General features: G+C 49.7%; 1 protein-coding gene across 2 annotated transcripts in view; it reads right to left on the bottom strand.

Moving 5' to 3' along the window:
• Nucleotides 1-24246, bottom strand: part of LOC129051290 (tensin-3-like) — a 157757-nt gene that overhangs the window by 118009 nt on the left and 15502 nt on the right. The window contains exon 2 of one of the 2 annotated variants that reach the window (XM_063718488.1): nucleotides 5607-5718. The exons of the other annotated variant lie outside the window; for it this stretch is intronic. Within the exon in view, the coding sequence (XP_063574558.1) occupies nucleotides 5607-5718 (112 nt within the window). The remainder of the gene's footprint in view (nucleotides 1-5606; nucleotides 5719-24246) is intronic. 2 annotated transcript variants of the gene reach the window in all.

The following is a 24246-nucleotide window of genomic DNA, read 5'->3' as shown; positions in this document are numbered from 1 at the left end:
GTCCAAGGTCAAGGCACCACAGATGCGGTGTCTGGGGAGGACCCACTTCCTGGTTCATAGATGGCGTCTCCTTACTGCATCCTCACCTAGCCAAAGGGGTGAGAGAGCTTTCTAGGGTCCCCTTCATAAGGGCCCTAATCCCACCCGTGAGGCTCCACTCGCAAAACATAATCACCTCCCCAAGGCCCCACCTCATAATGCCACCATCCCATGGAGGGTTAGAATGTCAACATAGGAATTTTGGGGAGACACAAACGTTCTGACCGTAACACAGGGCACACGTGAGGCAGTTCCAAAAAACTATCCCACAGAAAGAAGACAGACACTTCTCTAACGGAAGTCCTCAAGATCTCAGTGCACACATGCCCAAGGGCACAACACTCACCACGTGCTTAAGTCAACAGCACCAGAAACCAGAGGTGGGCCCGTCCCTTGAGTCAGAATGCCTCTGCCTCCAACGGTGCCCATGGCTGCTCTTTCCTCCCAATGCCTCCACCAAGCGCCTTGAGTGGGGGTCCCTCCTCGGGGATGGAGCCTGCAAGTGCTCCCTGAAGGGCAGTGGCCCTCCTTTCTCCAGAAGGCAAAGGTTTTCCTTCATCTGGGCCAGTTCCTGGTTCCTTCTCCTGATAATGGGCCTCCTGCCATGAACTCAACAGGACATGCAGCTTCCCGAGCCTACCACATCCTCAGCTTCTGCCAGTTCTCTCTGCAAAAAGCAGCTGTGTGCTTGCCATCACCCACCACAAAGAAATGACCCAGGGACCATGGGGACAGACCCTACTGAAGCCCACCAGCCCAGAGGGCTCAAGGCAGAAGAGCTTCACCATATGGGACCGCTAAGAGGAGAGCAAGGAGTGAGGGAGGAATTCAGACACACACACACACACAAGAACACACATGCATGCACTGCAGGCACCCAGGCTGGAAAGGTGTGCACAACTCAACACACCATCCCCAGGATTCACAGCCACCAAGCTCATGGCAACTCTTTGGGGAGAGGCTGAACCAGCGCCCTCTGAAAGGCATCACATCCAGGGTGCAGTGCAGCACTGCCTGCCAGCACGAAGCAGCCGTCCCCTGGGAAGGTGGTGGTCCTGCCCTGCACCTCACTGGCCTGGCAGACCAGGCCCTTTCACGTACACCCCTCCCTGAGTCCCAGCTCTGCACCACTGGATCTGCATTTTCATGCCCATTTTAGGGTTGAGAAAATGGGCTTCATAAAAGCCTACTGTCTAAAACTGCCCAGAGTGAGAGTGGCACAGCCAGAACTTGACCCCACATCCTGATCTCTTTCTACTGCCTCTAGACAAGATATCCTATCCTAGCTGAGGGGCCCAGAGTCACAGACAGGGACACAGCGGGAGCAGGTGCCTGTGTGCCCATAATACCTGCACCCTGGCTGCCCCTGGAAAGGAACCAGCCTAAAAAGGCAATGAGAGCAGCAATGTGTCCCTGCGGTGGAAAGTAAGCTGTGGGGGAGGAGGAGGTAAAGAAGAAAGGGATAAACCAGGCATGAGAAGAGGGGTGAAGTCACCTAACATCATACCTGTCCATGAGTGATTTTCTTCAAGGGATAAAAAAATGTATATGGCTTTTTTTCCCCTTGTTACCTCCACTGACCAAGAATCTATTTCACCAGTGAGAAAAACCAGTGCTATACTGGGTTCCCTGGAGTAGAGGAGCATTAGCCAAACAGGACAGAAGATAATGCTGCACTAGGACAGAGCTGGCAGCCCCATTGCTTGTCCATGTTGGGTATGTGTGGGGTCCTCCAGGCCAAAGTGGGCCTTGAATCCTCAGAGGTGATGCTCTAGGTGTCTCGCTGCCTCACATCGAAGCAGAACTCCAGAGAGTTCCAAGAGGAGGTGGGAAAGCATCAATACCAACAGAAACCAGTAGATGGGCTGTGGGGCCACCACACTGGGCCTTGTTCTCATGAGTGCCTGGATGTTGCCAGAAGCATGTGAAATTTAAACCATTATCTGGAGATAGCATGCCTTACTTCATCTTCCTTAACAACCAGATGACACACAGCAAGATAAGCCTGTTGAACATCTTGTCCAGATAGGGCACTATTTATTCCCTCTCTTCTCTTTCAAGAACAAAAGCTGCTCCTGTGCGCATGCACATTTTCTGTTTCTGTCTCCCTCAAGATAAGATAATGGACGTCGTAGAGCAGCTGAACTCTACAAAGTGGTCTGAACAGAAGGGATGCTCTCACATGTTCCCTCACAATGTGGAATATCTGCGTGCTCAAGCAAATGCATTCACTCAGACGCATGCACGCATGCACACACATGCAATCACAGGTGTGTGCACTGCTTGTCCTCATATGCATGAACTCAATCATGCATGCATGCACCGCACACATAGCCATGCATATGTGCACCCACACACTCAGGCACATACCACTCTGGCAGGCCTCCTCACCCCTCCCTAATATTTCACACACCACATATTTAAAATGCCACAAAACAGAGTTCATTTGGAACCAGATGATCAATCTGGGGTCCTTCCCTGGCCCTTTTGAGTGTGCAACTGCAGGACAGAGGAAGAGACACAAGTCCCAACCCAGGGAAGGCACTAAGACGATGATCCTCCAGATAAAGAAAGAAGACAGCTCCCCGCCGACCAAGACGCGCTTGCGTGTTTCACAGCTGGAGGCCGTGCTTTCTTCAAGCTCTTCTCTTTCATTGGTTACATTTACTTTGAAAATAGTCAATGCTACTTGAATGGCAGGAACAGAATACTGAAGTACTAAAAAGGATGTCTGAGATAACTCTTCAGTAAACTCAGTTTTCATTTATACAAAGAAGGAAAAATTACTCCTCAAGCAGTATAACCAACCTAGTGCAGCCCAAGCCACTGTGGTAAGTTGTGCAAAAGGCCTCTGTGTCTAAGCAGCTCCCCCACTGGATTACAGCTCAAGGATGTGTGGTGCAGAGGCTAACCAAACACACATGCGGCATCAGCCATATGGAGCTACCTACAGTGGGTTCCCTTCAGAGCAATCCTAACACCAATAACAAAACTAAGTGCCACAACGCTGGCTGTGCACTTTAAGCCTGACTTCTGCCCTTGGAACAGCCCTAAGTCCTAGACCCAGAGTGAGGAGACTTTGCCCATGTCAGGGGCAGGGCCAGGACCCAGCTCTGTCTGACCTCCGCCTTTGCTCCCAAATCAGACCTGTCCCCACATAGCACCTGACAGGCAGAAGTCAGTTCATGGGGAACCTTTGGTTTGCAGCTTTGCCTGAGATGTCATCACAGGATGAGGAAGCCGAGAACAAGCCCAGGGTGTCCCTGCTGGTGCCATGCTGCTCATGACAGCTCTCCCAGTATCGCCCAGTGGCTCCGCTGGCACAGGACCAGGGCTCTAGGATCAACACCAGGCCCTTATAGCTCTGATTCCCAGGCTCTCTGGGCTGCTGGTTTCATGGTTCCAATTCAACCACGACTTTCCTTTTCCTTCTTTTCACACTTGAGAGTCAAAGTTAGAGACCAAAATTTTAAAATATGAGCATTTCTGGCCGGGCGCCGTGGCTCACGCCTGTAATCCCAGCACTTTGGGAAGCCGAGGCGGGCGGATCACAAGTTCAGGAGATGGAGACCATCCTGGTTAACATGGTGAAACCCCATCTCTACTAAAAATACAAAAAAAAAAAAAAATTAGCCTGGCATGGTGGCAGGCACCTGTAGTCCCAGCTGCTGGGGAGGCTGAGGCAGGAGAATGGCGTGAACCTGGGAGGCAGAGCTTGCAGTGAGCCGAGATCGTGCCACTGCACTGCAGCCTGGGTGACAGAGCAAGATTCCATCTCAAAAATAAATAAATAAAAAAAATATGAGCATTTCTATGAGAATGACATTCAAAGATGGGGAGACTCCTTGGGCTTCTATTTTTGCCATGTTCCTGGAAAGGCACAAAGCCCCTACTGGACCCTGTAGGGTATGTGGGACACAGAGGGGCTGCTATGTTTGCCCACAGACATTTTAGAGCAAGCTTGATGGAGGACGCCTGTCCAAGAGCATCAGTGCAATTTCTCATCACTTTATACCTGCAGGCCCCAAACACAAAGGGCCACCACATTTGGCTGACATGGCCCTCCTGAACTGGACAAGCTATGCAGGGGAATGGCCAGTGACAGGCCACAGCATTCACAGATGACCAAGACATCACCCAGTGCAGTGCCATTTGCAAATATGGGCTTATAACAATGGCTCACACCTGTAATCCCAGCACTTTGGGAGGCTAAGGCAGGAAAATCACTTGGGGCCAAGAGTTCCAGACCAGCCTGGACAACAGAATGAGACTTTGTCTCCAAAAAAGTAAGAAAATTAGCTGGGCCTGTGGCCCATGCCTATAGTCCAGCTACTGGAGAGGCTGAGGTGGGAGGATGGCTTGGGCCCAGGAGGTCAAGGCTGCAGTGAGCCCTGATCATCCCACCGCACTCTTACCTGGATGACAGGGCGACATCCTGTCTCAAAAAAAAAAAAAGTTTTGAATCACAGGATGTCCTATCAGTTGGCTCAGAGTACACTATAGCCCATGTTCTCTGCCTTGGATGCCGATCTAGATGAATTACACAAATGGCTCCCTGGTCTCTGGCTTCTACTTAGCGACCAGGGTGGCCGGTACCCACCACTCATCCAACACATTCTTTAGCACTGACTTCTCCAAGGGGCCGAATCAGAGGAGGGGCACCCCAGTCTTCTCACCCACACTCAGGCCTTTGAACTGTAAAAGAATCCCAAGAGCCCCTTAGAGGCCCCTGGTCACATCCTCAACCCATTAAGGTTTGACTGCATGCATCTTTCCATCATAGGCACCCTAGTCTAAAGTGGCCATCAGGGACCACCTGCTGGGGGTCTGCAGGGAAGGAGGCACTGAGGGGGAGGTCCTAACACCACAGAAGCCCACAGGCTGAGACTCTGCACATTTTCTAGAGGAAATCCCCAACCCCGCAGATGAAATGATGCCAAAGAGCAGCCCCCGCACTCTCCAAGGGCCTGGTCCTCCTAGTGACTCCCTCTGTGTGGTTACCCCACTGGTCTGCCCAGCAGTCCCTGCCCCCCGACCATTCCCACATTCATTACAGTCACACATCTCTTACTAGATTTATTAATGTGCAGTCACAAAAGAATTGGCAAGTTCCATTCATTACTTGACGTCTAAATATCTAGTACCCAAGCTGGTGGCTTAGTTTAGTGACAGGATCTGAAAGGGGCCATACCAAAATGAACCTGAATTCTAAAGATAGAAACATTTCATTCGCAAACTTGAGTAAGAGATCTGAAAGTCAAACTAAATTACCTGAGTTACTGACACTTCAGAGCAGACCCGAGAATAAATGATTAATTTACAAATTGCTGCCTCCTCTCCCATCGGGGAACTCTGCTCTTTCTGTAAAAATGTCCTCAAGAGCACTTATCTGTGTAAATACGGTTGGCCCCTGCTAAGTAAGGGGGTGGGGGGTTGGGGGACATATAAACTAAGAAGGGGAATTCCATGATTTAACTTTCGGAAACTCCCGAAAAAAAGTTTTCGTTTTGTTTTTTGTTTGTTTTGCCTTGGATTAATCGGCGAGAGAATCATAAACACAGACTTACCTCGGCATAAAATACCTTGACCGTCAATAATTTGTTTGCAAACTCCACACACTTTGGATTTTTTAAAGGCCTTGTTCTTAAAAGTGTGCAGACTCGAGGTTAATTCTTCTGGCTGAAAAAGTAAAGGAAGAAATTGTCAACGTTTCATCTCATAGTTTGTTTCTTTTTCCTTTTCGGGAGATAATAAATCTAGTGGAATTTGTAAAGAGCAAAAACAGGAATATTACCAAGCAAACACAGAACAAGAAACCATCTTGGTGATGCTAAAATTCCCAAGACGACCCACGGATACCCTGTTAGCATTCCCAATTCCAGAGTCCTAGACGGACGTTCACTTTCACCCAACTCATCAATCACCACATGGGGTGCCTAGAAACATCACATCAACCAACATCATTATGTGAAAATGCACTCCCTTCCAGACTTGAGCCGTAGAGCCACCTACTTCTGTGAAAAAGTAATCCACATACACTTCTAGACTCTCAACCCTTTTTTCTTCTGGAAAAAGTAATTAGCTAAACAGCACAATTATGTTATGAGGAAGTCAACTGGCTTTCCTGGTTCAAAGGTGTTCCAGAATCACCACTAAGCTCTTGAGCCTCTCTGAGCTCTCCTGCAGAAGAAGAGACAGTCCAGCCTGTGACACACATGTGGTTCTTCTTCAAACACAATTACAAGCATTAGCACTTGGAAAAACTAACCCCTCGGCTACCTATTCATGTTTGTAGAGCCAAGGCTCCCAGCTATATGATAACCTTGTAAGAATTCAATTTGCTTTTAGAGTCAAGCACTAATCATATCTATTTGCTGATATGTGACCGTGTATTCCATCAGTACTTAATATCTATATGGATTCATTGAGGCCATTACTCACCCACTGGAATAATTAAATTTATTTGAAAAGATGAAATGGTATTTAGAATGTGGAATAAATGGTACAACTTCTTTAGAAAATGGTTTGACAATTTCTTATAAACTTAAACACACACCTGTCCTATGACTCAGCAATTCCATTCTTATTTACACTAAAGAGAAATAAAAACCTATGTCCACAAGAGAAAGAATGGTCATAACAGCTTTATATAACCCAAATGTCCATCATAATAACTATTCTATATGCTGGAAGGTTAAGTAGAGACCTGAAAAACATAAAAAGATCCAAATCAAACATTCATTGAGGAAAATGTAAGAATATGAGATGCAAGATACACTGGATGAGATTACGGGCAGGTTAGAGCCTGCCAGAAGCACAGGTGAATGAACTTGAAGACATCACAGTACAAACCTCCCAACACAAAGCACACAGAGATGAGACAACCTAAATAAATAAATAAACAAGCATCAGTAAGCTGCGGGAGAACTTTAAACAACATAACATATGTGTAATGGAGACTGACGGAGAAGGGCAGGGAAGGGGGGATATTTGAAAAAATAATGGCTGAAACTTTTTCAAACCAGGAGGAAAACTATAAACCCACAGATCCAAGAAACTCAAGAAATTTCTTGGCCAGGCACGGTGGCTCAAACCTGTAATCCGAGCACTTTGGGAGGCAGAGGCGGGTGGATCACCTGAGGTCAGGAGTTCCAGACCAGCCTGGACAACACGGTGAAACCCCGTGTCAACTAAAAATACAAAAAATTAGCTGGGCATGGCGGTGGTGCCTGTAATCCCAGCTACTTGGGAGGCTAAGGCAGGAAATCGCTTGAACCCAGGAGGTGGAGGTTGCAGTGAGCCGAGATCGTGCCATTGCACTCCAGCCTGGGCAACAAGAGTGAAACTCCATCTATATATATATGTATTTCTAGCACAAGAAATGTGACAGGAACTACCCCCAAGGCATACAATAATCAAATTGCTTAAACCCAGTAACAAAGAGAAAGACCTTAAAAACAACCACAGGGCCAAAAGACACATTACATGCAGGGAACCAACCATTAGGATAACAGGTTTCTCATTGTTTTAAAAAATATAAGTGAGAAGACAGCAGTATAATAGAAAATACTGAAAGATGGACACAAAGAAGGGAACAGACACCAGGGCCTACTTGAGGGTGGAGGGTGGAAGGAGGGTGAAAATTGAAAAACTACCTATCGAGTACTATGCTTATTACCTGGGGGAGGAAATAATCTGTACACCAAACCCCCATGACACAAAATTTACCTATATAATAAACCCGCACATGTACCCTGAACCTAAAAGTTAAAAAAATAAACAAAATAAAATAAAACAAAAAACTGAAAGAAAATGTGTCAATCTAGAATCCTGTACCCAATAAAAATAGCTCTTAAAAATAAAAGTGAACCAAAAACTTCTTAAAATATGCAAAAAAAGATATACAATTAAAGCCCCAAAAAAATCATCACCAGCTGACACATATGACATATTAAAGACAGTGCTTGGGCAAAAAGGACATGGCAGATGGAATTACGGCTTTACACCAACAAATGAAGAGCACCAGAAATGCTAATTACACAGGTAAATTTATGAGTTTTTCTTATTATTTAAAGCTCACCAAAAGATAATTAACTGTTTAAACAATAGTGTAATGTGACATATGACATATCTAAAAGTAAATTTTCTGATAAAATAGCACAAAGTTCAGGAAAGAAGAAAAGGAAATATACTATTGATGACAGTGGTTGCTACATCACACTGGCTGCAGCAGGGAGGTGCGGCTGGGGCTGCACTCTCCATGGAGCCGGTGGGAGCGCCGCCTCTTCTGAGTTGGGGTGGGAACTCCCTGGGTGCCACTGCAGCTGCCCAAACTGCAGCTGTAGATCCAATCCTCCCTGTGTTCTTGAGTGGGGCCAGGAGCAGGCAGGATCTGTCCCCCGGGGTGCAGCTGCAGCCACCATCCACGGCTGCAGACCTGGGCCTCCTACTCCAAGCAGGCGGGAGCTGGGGAAAAGCAGGAGCTCCCTGAGTGCAGGCAGCTGCAGCCACCCTCCCAGGCACAGGACCCAGGCATCTCTGCGGCCTGCACCCTCGGGGGCATGGAAGCCCCCCCCCACCCCACCATCCCTGCTGGCTCAGGAGTGTCTGTTCTGGCTGCCTGGCCTGTCTCCTCTCCCGGCCCCCCACCTCTGATCTCAGAGCGGGATTGGGGACAAGTTCCAGGGCCTTGAATGGCAGCAGTAGGCAAAGTCCTGGACAGAACGGGGTGGGTCCTCAGTAAGGCCCCACCTTCAGGCAAGGGAGGGCCTGTAGGCTGGGGACGGGCTGCCAGTCCCACAGACTGGAGTGGGGACTCATGGTGCCTCTTCCAGCCCACCCATGGCTGCCCATGGACCAATCAGCAGGCACTTCCTCCCCTCCAAGGGCTTTTCCATGTTCAGCCAGAGCAAGAGAGAGGACAGAGAGAATGGAGAGCCCACAAGAGACCAGCTGCACAGAGGACCTACCCTCTCTGCCGAGAGCTTCAGAGACCTGCAGAGATGTTGGGACTTCCAGCTGCAGAGCGGAACCACCCTCTCCAGGGCCTCCTCTCTGCTGAGAGCAGCAGAGTTCGGGATGACCTGCCTACAGAGAGGACACTGTGGGTCTCCTCTGAGCTGTTTAACACTTAATAAAGCTTATCTTCATCTTCTTCACCCTTCCCCTGTCTGCGTATCTCATTCTTCCTGGACACAGGACAAGAACTCAGGCAAAGGTGCCACTGGCCACAGAGGTTTCCAGTCAGAAATTGGACACCCCAAAGATTCCATAAGACTATTATAAGGCTCTCATAGTATTCATGAAGTGGATATAATATCACTTGAAGGTAGCCTGTGATGTTACAGAGGTATAGTATAAACCCTAGAGCAACCACTAAAATCATGAATTGTGGGTAATAAACAAACAAGAGAGATAAAATGAAATAATAAAAACTATTCAATTAATCTAAATGGCAAAAGGAAATAAAAGAAAAGCAGAACAAATAATAGGTAGGAGAAATAGAAAACAAGTAGCAGGATGACAGAGTCAAACCTTGCCATATTAATAATCATATTTATGTAAATAGTCTAAATATCTCAATTATAAGTTAACAAAAGTCATCAGATTATATAAGTATATTTTCTTTTGAGACGGAGTCTCACCCTGTCACCCACACTGGAGTGCAGTGGCGCAATCTTGGCTCACTGCAACCTCTGCCTCCCGAGTTCAAGCAATTCTCTGCCTCAGCCTCCCAAGTAGCTGGGATTACAGGCAACCGCCACCATGCCTCGCTAATCTTTGTATTTTTAGTAGAGACAGGGTTTCACCATATTGGTCAGGCTGGTCTCAAACTCCTGACCTCGTGATCCATCCGCTTTGGCCTCCCAAAGCGCTGGGATTACAGGTGTGAGCCACTACACCTGGTCTTTTTTTTTTTTTTTTAAGACAAAGGCTAAAAAAAAGAGGTACCTTGCTGATGTTAATCAAAGGGAAGTTGGAGTGGCTATATCAGACAAAGTAGGCTACAGATCAAAGAACATTAACAAGGATATAGAAAGTCCTCTCATAACAATAAAAGGACTGATTCATCAAGAACACAAAACAATCCTAAACATTTAATCACTGATATGGTTTGACTGTGTCCCCATCCAAATCTCATCTTGAATTCCCACCTGTTGTGAGAGGGATCCAGTGGGAGGTAACCGAATCATGGGGGCAGGTCTTTCCTGTGCTGTTCTCGTGATAATGAATAATTATCATGAGATCTGATGGTTTTATAAGAGGGAGTTCCTCTGCACAAGCTCTCTCTCTTTGCCTGCTGCCATGTGAAATGTGCCTTTCACCTTCCAAAATGATTGTGAGGCCTCCCCAGAACTTGCAACTGTGAGTCCATTAAGCCCTTTTTCCTGTATAAATTGCCCAGTTTTGGGGATGTCTTCATCAGCAGCATGAAAATATACTAATACAATCACCTAATAAAAAACTTCATGGCCAGGCACAGTGGCTCATGCCTGTAATCCCAGCACTTTAGGAGGCCAAGGCGGGTGGATCACTTGAGCTCAGGAGTTCAAGACCAGCCTGGCCAACATGGTGAAACCCCGCCTGTACTAAAAATACAAAAATTAGCTGGGTGCAGTGGTGGGCACCTGTAATCCTAGCTACTCGGGAGGCTGAGGCAGGAGAATCGCTTGAACCCAGGAGTCGGAGGCTGCAGTAGGCTGAGATCATGGCACTGCACTCCAGCCTGAGTTGACAGAGTGAGACTCCATCTCAAAAAAAAAGAAAAAATAAATAAACTAAGGGAAAGGGTCCTGAACCAAGCAGAAGCCTTCATGTAAGTTCTGATACCTACACTACAAGCTCTGTGGCCCAGGACAAGTCACAACCTCTCTTAAATAGAAAAGATATCCTCCCCCTCTTGTCTCTTAACAGCTATTGTAAATGACCAAATGCTATACCATCTATCAGTTCATAAGAATCACTGGGGCAGCTTTTAAAACAGCTGACCCAGGCTCCACCCCAGACCAATTAAATCAGATTACCTGGAGGCTGAATCAGAACACTGGACTGTTGTCAAACCCCCCACCCCAACTCCATCCCGTGATTCCAATTTGCGGCCAAGACAGAATCACCACTGTATATAACAGACTATACTATAAGTATCTATATACATTTAAGGCACTGTTGTTATGTAGTTGTTCCTATGTCGGTATCTGGTTTTTTCAAAGAGATTGCATCCTTTCTGATAACAGAGATTGTGTGTTCAATGCTCTGCAAAAGAAGGATAATGATGCTGCTAATTATGCAGTTGGTAACACTAGCCAAGTGCTTCTGTGTCATTACTGTAATCACCACTAGTCTACAAACCGTGATGGTGAGATGCAAAACCGAGATGCAGCACCACACAGCCAATGGATGAGGCATATGGGACTCAGGCCCCATATGCCTCAAGCCCCAGTCTCACGCTCAGACAAGAGTAGCATTCAAACACCTAACAAACACATCTCTCTATTGCAATGCAGCAGCTGGTACTTACTTTTCACTCGTATTGCAGTTATTTGTTTATATGCCTTCTCTCCTGTGCTAGATTGCAGTTTCCTAGATGCAGGACACCAGGCTCTTTCCCCTTTGTCCTCTTAGGGCCCTGCCCAGCGCCTGGCAGACAGTGGACCATGGACCCTCAATTAATACGTGTTGACCAAATGAATTAGCCACAGTCTGTGGGCCAAGGAAAGATACTGTGACCTTTTATTCCTTACAAATACCTTTATTCCAACCAGGGAGAAAGAGGCACTGTTTTCCTGCAGCTTTCTTGACCAGTGGTCCACAGCTAGAAAACTTAAAGAGGGAAACAGCATAAGCACTGTTGCGAGGGCTCAGCCATTTGAATTGCTGGATCCCTGAGGAGTTCATTTAAGATAGTGTAATAACATCTGCTCACGCTTCATCTGTACATAACATCTCTATTGTGAAATGAGACCAGACGGGATTAGACTGCCCTTGTTTTCACCTGATACTGTGCTTTCATTTCTCCCAAAGGGGGAGAGGAGGCAGCAATGCTGAAGCATTTAGCAGGCTCAGTTCAGGAATCTAAATTGCACTTAATTGTTAGGAACAAAATGTTGGAAGGGTAGAGAGCAGGCTGCTGGTTCCACAAGGACTCCCTGAGGGGGACACAGTAATTAGTGCTGGTCTTGATTGTGAGGTCTCTTTTGAGAAAGAAAAATCTCTGCAAAATTGAACAGGGAGGTGCTCCACATGAATGCTCCACTCTGCCGAAATGCAAAACCGCAGGGACCTCTCGGATAGGTTCTCCCGGCTAAAGGTCGCCCTGGCAAAATGGTTACACACGCAAAAGTGCAAAGCTGCATCAGCACAATCCCAGCTACGTTTTCCTTTCAGGAAATATTCAGCTCCACCATAGTAAGAGGATTTAGGTGGGCATTCAGGCACCTGGGAAACCTTCAGAGGCATTCTGGAGAGGCAGACACTGATCAAAAACACATTCCCAGCCCAACTTCACTCTGATGTTAAACAGCCAGGAACACTTCCAGGCCTCGGGGATATTTCCCAGCCCACAGGGGGGCGGTATCTGGGGCAAGAGGGACACCCTCCACATCCAGCACATATTGTTCCCACACTTCCAGGCAGCAGCGTTTGACCACTACACTTTAAAAGGGAACGCAGTACACCTCAAGTAACCAGCTGAAATTTTGACAGTTTTTCACTCCACAGAACCTTATAAAAGTTTCAGAAAAACAAATGCAATGACTTGGGGAAAGGGAGGCTGAACCTAGCGGGGAGCCAACTAGCACTGCTCTGTTTAATTCAAACACCGTGAAGGGCCGTCTTGTGGACCACAGAGCACCGCTGGAACCCATGCGGTCCCCAGGGAACCTGTAAGGATTCCTACATCCCAGCGCATCCCCCACGTCATTGCAGAGCTCAAATGCCCTTTACCTTTGCAAGAAACACGCGAGGGATAGCAGGTCTGCGCAATGGCCAGTATCCCAATTCCATTGCAGGGAAAGGAACCCAAGAAGCCTTTTCAAGAGGCAGTTGGGTTAGAAAGAGCTAAGCCCCAACCCTCTTCCACGCTTACCAGAAGACTCCCCCATTAGGCAAAGCTCCACTGGCCCTCTCGCTCCTTGTCCTGCGCGCGCACACACAAGGGTACACACGCACCCACCAGGACTCAGGCACGGACCAGCGCACACATGCCTGCACACACAGACGCGCGCTCACAAGCACACACGCGTGGACGTGCAGACGGGGTGCACAAACACACACCGACATACGCGCACTGACAAGGGCACACGCATACACATGAGCACAAGCGGGTACACACCGGCACAGCGTCCACGGGCACCAGTGCACACCCGGCGCAGCCCACGTGCATGCAGCCCTGAAGGCGCCCGTGCCTCGCGCCCCTGGCCCTGCACACCAGCTCCGGGCTGCACTCACCTGGCGCCGGCGCTGGCGCGACCGGGTTCCGCGCGCGAACCCTCCCGGTGGCCTGGGGGTCAGGGCGCGCAGCCGCATGGCCGCCCCTGCCGCCCGCGGGGAGCCGGGTCCGGCCAGGCGAGGACGGCCGCTGACCCCTCCCCAGCGGCTATCGGTGGGGGGAGGATGCCTCTCGAGTCCCCTGCGGACACAAGTCCCAGGAAATGGCCAACACGGGAGGGGCCAAGGGCTCTCCGTGGCCGCCGGCCCAGGTCCCAGCCGCGCGCCGCCGCCTCCACAGCCACTCCTGCCCGTCAGAAGTCAGACGCCGGGAACAAAAGCCAGGCGCGAGCGCACGGTCCCGCACGGCGTCCCTCCATCTGACACGAATTAGCCCTCCCTCCCCCGCCCGCCCCAACCGCAGCTCTGAACAAGCGCGGAGGCACAGGCTGAGCCGCCAAACACTGGGAAAGTGGGTGAAGAAACGCCTTCCAGGCGGGGGGAGCGGGGTCTTGCAGCCGCCATCTGACTGGAATTACCGACGCGCCGCGCTTGGCGCAGGGTTCAGCTTTACTAGGATTTCAAACCGCTCCGAGAACGCTGGCTAGGTGCTTAAAAGAATCAAAACCGAGCAAGCTCTTTGGCTTTCGGAATTTCTAAATCTTGATTATTATCCAGTCAACTCTGCATCTGTAATGAACAGTAATCTACACTACCCTGATAATCTAACTAGCAAACAGGGCATTTGGAGTGGAAAGCAGGGAAACACCGAGGCAGAAAGGCTTTTTTTCTAATTTGCCTCTTCAACTAAGAAAAACTAGGAGCCTGGCCTTGCAGAGAGGGACACGCCTAACCAGGTGAGGATTTCAAGCAAAAGTCAAAGCACAGGACCGCCCGGGGCCTTGCACACCTCGGGGCTGGGCTGCACCTCCCTGCCCCCCTCCCTATCTCCCAGCCTATCCCTCCCTCACCCCCCCCGACCCCCACCCCCCGCCATCCTGCTCCTGGCAAATCAGGACAATTCACAACACATCTGAAGTGCCTTCTTCCTTTATGGGTCTGCGATTTTAGAAGGAAATTAGAAACCCGAAGTTCAGGAGGTGAAGATGACAGGGTGATGGCAGAAGATGGACAAGCCAGGATCCTGAAGGAAGGGTCACTTAGAAACGCCAGGAGGAGAGGCGGGCAAGATCCACAGGCAGATCCCGCCTTTCAATGCCTGTCGGACTTCACCAGCCTTCCCGGGGCAGTGGATCTTGGCTGTCTACAAGAAGCTTTGTGGCAAGTCTAAAACTAAAAGAACATGTTTAAGATGAAGCCACTACCTGTGGTCTACGGGGGGCAGCGGAAGAGACCCCTGCCTCAGAGCAGGATAGGGGGCCTTCTAGTCTCAGGCCAGCTAACCCTGTACTCCTACCACTGGCCTTCACTCCAGGCCCAGCCTAGGGGAAGTGTCCCAGAGCTCAGCCTTTGTGGCTCCAACACCCTAACTTCAGATCTACAGCTCCACTTGCAACTCCACATGCCTTGGATGTGGGGAGCAGTCTGGGTGGGCTAAGTCGTGGCCTTTATGGCTGACATATGTGCAAATTCCAGCCATCAATTCAACTGGCCGACGTTAACCTCTCAAGTTCCGGCACTAAATATCCATCTTTCTGCTTCTGCAGTAGAAGAGTAAAGCTGCTCTTCAACTTTCAACTACAAAGCAAAAAACCTCCTCCTAGAACACACCATTCTGGGTTCCAATTCCTCACTAAATCATCACCTGGCAGACAAGCAGGCATTCTTATTTCCCCCTGTCCTTCAAATGACACTATTATTCACCTTTTTCTATATTCATTCCTTCATTTATTTTTCTGTATTCGTTCATCATTGTTTTCCTATAGCATATCCAAACTCTAGTCTTTTCAAACATCCTTCCCTGAGAACACATCTGTATCGTATTCATTCCAGATTCCTTCACATCTGACACAATACGAGGTACATAGCAGTGCCTACAAACAGCTAAGAACAAGATGTGCTGCTGTCATGGTTTACCCAGGGCAAACACGCCCAGAGGTCAGCTGGATCTACCACCGCCCTTACCACGGTGCCCACAGGAACCGGCCAAAGAAATCTGAATTCAGCAATGAACAGATAGCCCCCAGCAGGATAAAAATCCTCCAACCTGAGTACCAGGATTCACACTCTCTGGGGTCCACCCAGGAACAATGGCCAGGAGCACAGGCCAGCCCACTGCCTATGCAAGCCAGAGTGGAAGGCAAATGGTTGAAGGTGGCTTTTTATTACAGGGATACCCTGAATCTGCTCTTACTTATTTAAAAGAGTAGCCATTCAGAAAACTCCCACACTTCATTACTAGTAACAAATAACATGCATGTGATAAACCTCCCCGGTGAGGACAACAAACTGATTTTTCACTGGCAAGAAACAGTGCTCAATCCTAAGGCGAATCTGCGTTCATCAGCAGGCCACCTCTCCAGCCCCTCTCCCTGCCCCGCCACTCTGACCGCCTCCTGCCAGGCTTGCAATCTAGGCTCTTACACTCCAGGGTCCTTCTGCTCTGCGCCCTTGGGCTCACTTGGGGTTTCTCCCAAGGCAGTTTCCCATTCTCCTTTCTGGCTGAAAACCGCTGTCCTAGGCTCAGTTGAAGATCTGCCTCCCATCGGACCTCCCAGACTGGTTTATCATCCTCCATGGCTGAGCCACCCAAGGATGGTTGGGGCCCTGACACTCTAGTGTGGTCATAAGTCTTGTGCCTCCAATAGGAAGTCCTAACCTTGTCTGGGATTTTCTACACACAGCACCAAGCAGGAGCAATAAACACTGGTGCAGGAATGAAAACATTCTGCTTTGTTGTATTTCCACCACATCAACACTGGTGTTCACTGCCTGTCTCAGACCACACCCTTCTGAGTCCTCCCAGAAGTAAGCTGTAGCTGAGGGTCTGGGGATGCGAAGAGACTCAGAAGCCAGGGCACAGACTCCTCCAGGCACAGACCCTCACCTCAAAACTTGGGTGGCAGACTGGCCTCACTCCATCTTAAGGCCACAGCGAGCTCTGTGCTGCTGCCCAGCTTCCAATTTTCTTCGTGCTTTGCCACAATCCTTTGTGCTTTATACTCGCCGGGTTGTCTCCCCCTAGCTTCTGACTGCACTTGGTTCCCAGGAACAAAACAAGGTTCTTCCCAGGAACAAAATGAGGTTCTTCCCAGGGAGGATGAATTCCAGACGGCTAAGGCAGACATCAGCAAACCAGCCATCAGGAAGAGAGGCTACATCTCAACCTGGGTTGGAAACCCCGCTGGAACTAGGGACATGAGCCCCTCCATGAGTCAGACTTTAACACCAAGTACAAGGTTCCCTGGGGGAGAGCTGAGGGGCCACTCGTGCCCTTGTTTTGTCACTGGAAACTGGAGGCTGCTTCTATGTGTCCATTCCCTCACACGATCATGTATTCAACCACAGATATGTGAACAACGTGTGTGCTCGATGTCAGAGGAAATACAGCGGCTGGCTCACTCCGCCCCTTCCAGAGGGACGATCTACACACAGCATTAGGAGGGGGCACGGAGTCCACAGATCATGGGAAGAACTCCATGAATGGGCTGTGACTTGAAGCAGAAGCAGACACTTTCCAGACAGGAAAAGAGGTGAAGAGAGGCAAGGGTGGTAAAGCGCCATATTTTTGGTGAACTGGCCAAAGGCTGGGTGGCTAATGCACAGCTGTGTTGGGACACTGAGGGTAGACAGGGCTCAAGAAGCAAGGACAGGGTGGTGAGCAGGATTGCACAAAGCAGTGACAAGGAAGGAGGCCCCAGTACCGAGCTGGGCTGGACTCCAACGTCACAGGGAGCTATAACTGGAAAAAAGGAAAAAGCATCACAGGTGTATGTTCATCCTGGAGGACCCCTGGCAGTCCTGGGAGGACACTCAGGAGAAAGCAGGAGTGGACATGGAAACTCTAGGTAAGAGAACCTCAGCCTTGGGCAACAGCCCTAGAAACACAGATAAATGTACAGGGGAGAGGACGGCCATAGCAGTGGAGAGGTGACGGGAGATTGGTCATGCACAGGAAGATTGAGCATAAGGATCTGTGAGAACAAAAATGGGAGCCACCTTCCTTTCCATTGGGGAGGAGCTTGCTAGTCTAGAAAGGGGAACATTATACTAAGCCCTGTGTTGGGAGACAGGAATCAGGTATTGGTGTGACTCAGAGTTTCCAATCTAGAGACGTAGATACATCTAGAAATCAAAGTAGATGTGAATGTGTGTATACGCACCAGTGCACATGCACACACTCACAGAGATACTCCCAGATCTGTCCTTGGAGGGTGGGGAGGCTCCAATAGCAACAGTCACCCCCAATGAGCCTGAAATCTCTTCTTTTTAGCCAGAAAGTAAGACAGCGCTCACAGAGCAATGGGTTTTTTAACAAAAAGACACAGGGGCCAGCCTGAAGAGGCTCCCACCAGGCAAACTGTAAACGACTTGGACGTCAAAATAGTGATAATATTGGATTACGACCCATTGAATACAATATGAATCCAAGACTCTTTGAGTCCCTACTGATAGAAGCAAATGACCAAGGCCGGGTGCAGTGACTCACGCCTGTAATCCCAGCACTTTGTGAGGCCGAGGCGGTGGATCACGAGGTCAGAAGATGGAGACCATCCTGGCTAACAGGGTGAAACCCCGTCTCTACTAAAAATAGAAAAAAAAAATTAGCTGGGCGTGGTGGCGGGCGCCTGTAGTCCCAGCTACTCGGGAGGCTGAGGCAGGAGAATGGCGTGAACCCAGGAGGCGGAGCTTGCAGTGAGCCGAAATTGCGCCACTGCACTCCAGTCTGGGTGACAGAGCGAGACTACATCTCAAAAAAAAAAAGCAAATGACCACAGAGACAGTCTCCAAGAGGCAATGGGAGGTCTGAGAGCAGGTTATTAGGAAGAGTAAAGGTCTCAGCTTCCATGCGTCGTGGGATGGGAGACTCGGGAGTTATGTGCAGTGGAGAGACAGAATCTAATGGGCTGTCACTGGTTGATCTTTAGAGAGAATACATAGTCTCTAAATATTTTCCTTTATTTACTATAAAAGGGAAAAGAGTAAGTCAACAACAGAGAAGCCTTCAGTCTCCACCTAATCAAGGGGTCAAGGTGACCATGACCTTGGATGGGACAAGCCATGGTTGGTACCACCTGTGATTCAGAGAGGAGAACATGCATTACCACTGGGTGTTTCTGCAGAGAGGCATCATCTAAACCAAATCCTCACCACACCTTGGCCAGACAACCCAAGTGAGGGGTGGAGAGTCCAAATCCTTAGTCCCTCTGATGTGTGCTCACAGAGCCACTGCCCTGGCAGGATCCAGCCCTGATTCCTGATTCCTAGCCTCAGTGCTCTGCAGTTGGGGCCACCAGATACTCTGGGCAGATGACTCCCAGCTCTCCTCTACCCACTACATGTGCGTCGACACGAAATGTAACACGGCCAGTCCCTCTGCTCCATGGCTTGAAGGTGTTCGAGTGTGAGGGAGTTCCTATGTGCCACCTAAAGCACATTTAAAAGCACTTTACGGCCGAGCACGGTGGCTCACACCTGTAATCCCAACACTTTGGGAGGCTGAGGAGGGCAGATCATGAGGTCAGGAGTTCCAGACGAGTGTGGTCAACATAGTGAAATCACTTCTTTACTAAAGATACAAAAAATTAGCCAGGTGTGGTGGTGGGCATCTGTAATCCCAGCTACTTGGGAGGCTGAGGCAGGAGAATCACATGAACCCAGGAGGCAGAGATTGCAGTGAGCCGAGATCATGCCATTGCACTCCAATCACAGGGAACAGTGTAAGACTGTCAAAAAAAAAAAAAAAAAAAGCACTTTGCCTCGGATATTGAAAAAGACTGCCTTCAGTTTAAGGAATTTCTGACATCAGCAAGTTGTTGCCAGCTCTCATCTGCAGAAATTGAGCCTGGCCCTCTCTCCTTGTCCAAAGGCAGGAACACTGGTCCCTGGGCAGCAGGAGTCCCAGACACTGTCTCTAGGGGCAGGTCTTGTACCTGGGCCCTGTCCAAACACAGACTTTGGGAAAATCCTCCCTCTTGTCTCTTTCCTTGTGCAGCCAGCTTGTGCTCCATCCGAAATCCAGAAGGGACAGTGTAACAGTGTGCCTCCCAGGGCACTCACCCTCTGGGACATTCAGGAAGTGTTCAGGCACACTTGCATCTCACCTATCCAGCAAACATCTTCCCACCTGTTCCCCAGGACCATGCGGGAGGAGGAAGACCAGCAGAGGACTTTTGGGTACATGAGGTCCCAGGGGCTCAGGATATGTGCATGGGGCACCTGAAATACTGGAGAGCTGGGGAGCTGGCTTCCAGTCCCTGCGGTGAGGGGGCTTTCACCCAGGCTCTTACTGACCCAGCAACATCCTAGGGGATGAGGAGTCCAACTCCCAGAGTGGTATTAATGATCAAAGATGCCATTTGTGAAGTGCCTGACCCTCAAGATGGTCCAAAGCCGGAGTTATCCACTCGGGTGGAAGCAGCACTTGAAAGCAGTACTGCTTTGTCCTTTACACAACACTGTTTCTCATGAAAATCACACAGACACTCAGTAGATATGTGATGAATGAGAGTCCACTGGCCACAGAGGAGAGTGTATGTATTCCACCAGTTTAACCAAAACATCTCCATTGGCTACAAAGTTCCCGGGCACGCAGCCTGTCCCCACCCATGGGAGTCCCCTGGGGTGTGCAGGCTCAGGCTGTCAATGAAATGTCATTCTGCGACTGCCACACTTCGGGGCTTCTTCTGACAAACAGATGGTGACTTCTGACATCCTTTGCATGGTGTTTTTGCCTGCCCTGGGGAAACTAGCATTTGTTCTCCGTTTCCCTCTGCTCTGACTCATCACAGAGTTCCTTCCCCCGACTTTGAGAAGTAAATAAAAAATGCTTTCCTTACAAAATTCACCTCCAGTGGGTGCTTCTTCCCTCTTCTTTGCTCAAAACAGAGCTGTTTCATTACAGACTGTGCAGAGGAGAGCAAAAAAAACTGTTAAATTAAAGTGGCTCCCCAGCCCCCTCCAGCTAAGTCCCTGGTAGGATTTTGCCCCCTTCCCTCCCTTCAGAGGAGCAGGAAGAGTCAGGGGCTGGTGCCAAGAGGAGCATCTTCCTTCCTTCACCTACCCATGGGTCGGGGGTGGGGGTGCCCGGCCAGAGAGGTAAACAAGGGCCCATTTGTCTCCACCCCTCACTAGCACAGAGCACGCCTTTCTCATGGTAAAACGGACCCCCATAGCTAATGGGCTGTCTGTGTGCCTCCAAAATCCATATACTGAAATCCTCACCCACGAGGTGATGATATTAGGAGGTAAGGCCTTTGGGAGGTGCTTAGGTCATGAGGGGAGACTCTGCATGAATGGGGTTAATGCCTTTAAAAAAGGGACCCCACAAGACCCTTCACCCATTCTGCCATGGGAGGACACAGACAGAAGGTGCCTTGGATGAACCAGGAGCCAGCCCTCACCAGACAATCTGCCAGAGCCTTGATCTTGGACTTCCAGCCTCCAACTGTGATAGCTTCCAGAACTGCCTGAGGTCGCAGAGCTAAATAACCACAAGCCCAAGTCCCCAGGTCCAGCTTACAGACCTACTGCTACCAATGGGTGTCCCAGGACCCAGGAACGGATCAGTAGAGCATCCCCGCACTTCCGACAGGCCAGTTTCCTCCTGTCAAATGAGCTGCCCCACCTATTCTAACCGAAAATGAGAACACAGGAAACTGTCTAGTTAAGAGGTGCCCTGTGCTGAGGACATCATGATTTACTTTTTACTTTTCCACTCCTTGCCAAGCATTTCTTCACCATCAAGTTGACTCCAAGCAGAAGAACCCTGCTGAGTTAGTTTGTACGAAAAGCCTGGACCAGATCCACGGTGTTAGGACTTACTCTGCCACTTTGAGCACCTCGAACACTAAAATCAGAGAGAGGTATGTTCACTTCCTCCAGGGGGGTGGAGAAAAAGGACGCAGTTGTTGGTGTTGTGCCTGGCCTTTTAAACTCTTCTGTGATAATACATTGAGATGTATAAGAGGGCATTTTCTTTTCTTTTTTTTTTTTTGAGATGGAGTCTCGCTCTGTCGCCTGGAGTGCAGTGTGGCGCAATCTCGGCTCACTGCAACCTCCACCTCCCAGGTTCAAGCGATTCTCCTGCCTCAGCCTCCCGAGTAGCTGGGACTACAAGCATGTACCACCATGCCCAGCTAATTTTTGTATTTTTAGTAGAGACAGGTTTCACCATATTGGCCAGACTGGTCTTTTCTAGAACACTGAGGAAGAGCTAGATGGTAGTGCATGCCACTGGTCACAAAAGGGGAGGGGTTTCTACACTCCCCTCCCATAGAAATCTCTGTTACTCCGTTTGATGTGGACAAGGTGCCCAAGGCTCTAGCAAGTTTAACAACCTGCTCAGCTTCAAAACCTGTGCCAGATCCTTAAAAAGGGTGCTGGCGGCAAGAGGACCCAGCCTGGTCTCCCCTCCCTTGGGGGGCTCCCATGGGGAGGCTGGGGCAGTGGGAGGCGGGTCACCCACAGATAGCCATCTCAGTTACCAGTGTCCTTTCGGAAACCTCTCTAATCGACCCCCATCCTTTCACACCTCCCCGGTTTCTTCCTGACTGAAAATGCCCCAACATTCCCTGACTTAGATCAGAAAATGACCACTGGACCACATCTGGAACTGTGGGTAATGAAGCCCTAGGGGATCCCCCCTGGGGGCAGCCTGAGCAGTTCTCAGCCAACACTGCTCCTCAAATCCCCTGCAGTAGCTGGTTAAAAACATACCAACATCACACAAACTCCACCCCTACCACTTACACCACTGTGAGGGGACACCACAGACTTGGGGGAACCCTAGGCAGTGATATTTCTTCACAGTCTTCCCAGGGGCTCTGATTTGTAGTTGGGTTAAGAAGCACAGAGCCATGAGATTTGGGGATAGAGGCAGTTCCCTGCTCTCCTGTAGCCTGGAGCCTCCCCCAGGAGGCCTGGACCGAGGTGGGCCAAGAGCTGCGGCGGACCCTGACCCCACTCCTCTACTCACTGCCTGCGGGTTTATTATTAATTATTATGGGCCACAGTTTCTTCATCTGCTAAAGCGGATGATCAAATTGCAACCGACCTCAAAAGCTTCTAATGAGGGGCTGAGGCTCAGACCTTAAGCATCTTACCTGAGCCACTTGTCTCACATGGCGTCCACGTTGGGCACCCCCTGGCCTCGCATACAGTCACCGCACAGCAGCACTGCTGTTCTGGAGCTGGACTGAGCTCCCAGGACCTGCCATCACTGCAGGAGAGCTCCTTCCTTACAGTCTTCCTGCGTCCCAGCCCTGTGCACATCTACTGCATAAGAGCTTGAGGAAACCCCCTCCCCCACCACCAGGTGGCCCAGGACAATGAGGTGTTGAGGCTGGGAGCCTGTGGCAATTTCTACACATCTGTTTTCAGCTTCCTAAAAGGTTCGATGTATTGCTGTCATAATTTTTTTTAAATATCACTAAAGTATACTTACAGCATAGTACTCACAATCCTCTTATCCTCCTTATTAAAAAAAAAATGTTTTTAAATGTTATTCAAGCAAAGAAAAAGGCAGTTCAAGTCCCACCTCACCACTGAAGCTTCTCATCCTGTGTCTGCAGTGACAGCCATCACTGTCCACCCAGGCTAGCAGGGAACAGACATGGCCTTGCGGCATACCCCACTCATACTATAAACTACGCGTGTGCCAAGACCATGGTCTCTCAGTGTGTGCGCTCAGCACCCGCCTGGTAAGACACGGCTGTACTCAAAAGGCGCTGCGGATGGAATGGCTAAACCAACAAAGTCAGACGCCACGTTTTAAGGTCACCCACTTGACTACCACACCCCTCAGTCATGCCCTGGGCTGGGCCTTTGGAACACCCTGAGCTGTGGCCTCCTATCTGCTGCCCTTTGAGTTTCTGATTAGATGGTTTACAATTATACTGGCAGGGTTCATCTGTCCATTCATTCATTCCTGAGTTTCTAGCCTAGAAAGGAGCAGAGAGAAGATAAAGCCAAGGAGGCGGTGGACCCTCCAGGGTGAGGAGGGAGGGAGGCAGTGTGTGTCGGGCTCCAGTGTAGACTGGGCCTTGCCCAAAACAGGTAAGCAGAGGCTCAGGAGCAAAGGGTGGAGTGGGGTGGAGGGCAAAGCGAAGAATTGTGTTGACTTCAACTGGACTAAGAATTTAAGAGAGATAAGGGGCCTGTGTCGGGGAGTGGAGGGCAAGCGTGGGTGGGACCTGAAGGAGTAACCAGCACTCAGTGGAGCCCTGGGGACATTAGGTTTGCACGCATGCTTCTGCTGAAATTGCTGAAATTGCAGGGGACAGCAGCACACACTGGACACGAAGACACTTGTATCAATGCGGCTCCGGGAGCTGCTCCTCCCAGCCCTCTAGGTGTCCACTGTTAGTCACCAGTACAAGGTACTGGGGACAATCCTATAGTTCCATCAGCTGGGCAGGTCCACATTGTGCATCTTCCCTGCATGAGGTCGGGAAGATGAAGGTCAGAGGGACAGCAAGCCAAGGTCACCGTATTCCAGGAACCCTCAGCATGGCCCTGAGTCTACGCCGCCATCCACCCCTCCACAGTCCTTACTCATCAGTGCATAGCTGCTCTGTGCAGCAAGACACGCAAGCTAAAGCCTCCCAACAAACCTCAGCCCAGAAGAAAGTGGAGACCACTGCAGTTCACCAGCTCATGTGC

The sequence above is a fragment of the Pongo abelii genome, chromosome 19 (assembly GCF_028885655.2).
Source record: "Pongo abelii isolate AG06213 chromosome 19, NHGRI_mPonAbe1-v2.0_pri, whole genome shotgun sequence".
NCBI lineage: Eukaryota > Metazoa > Chordata > Mammalia > Primates > Hominidae > Pongo > Pongo abelii.
This window is presented reverse-complemented; position numbering and strand designations above follow the sequence as displayed.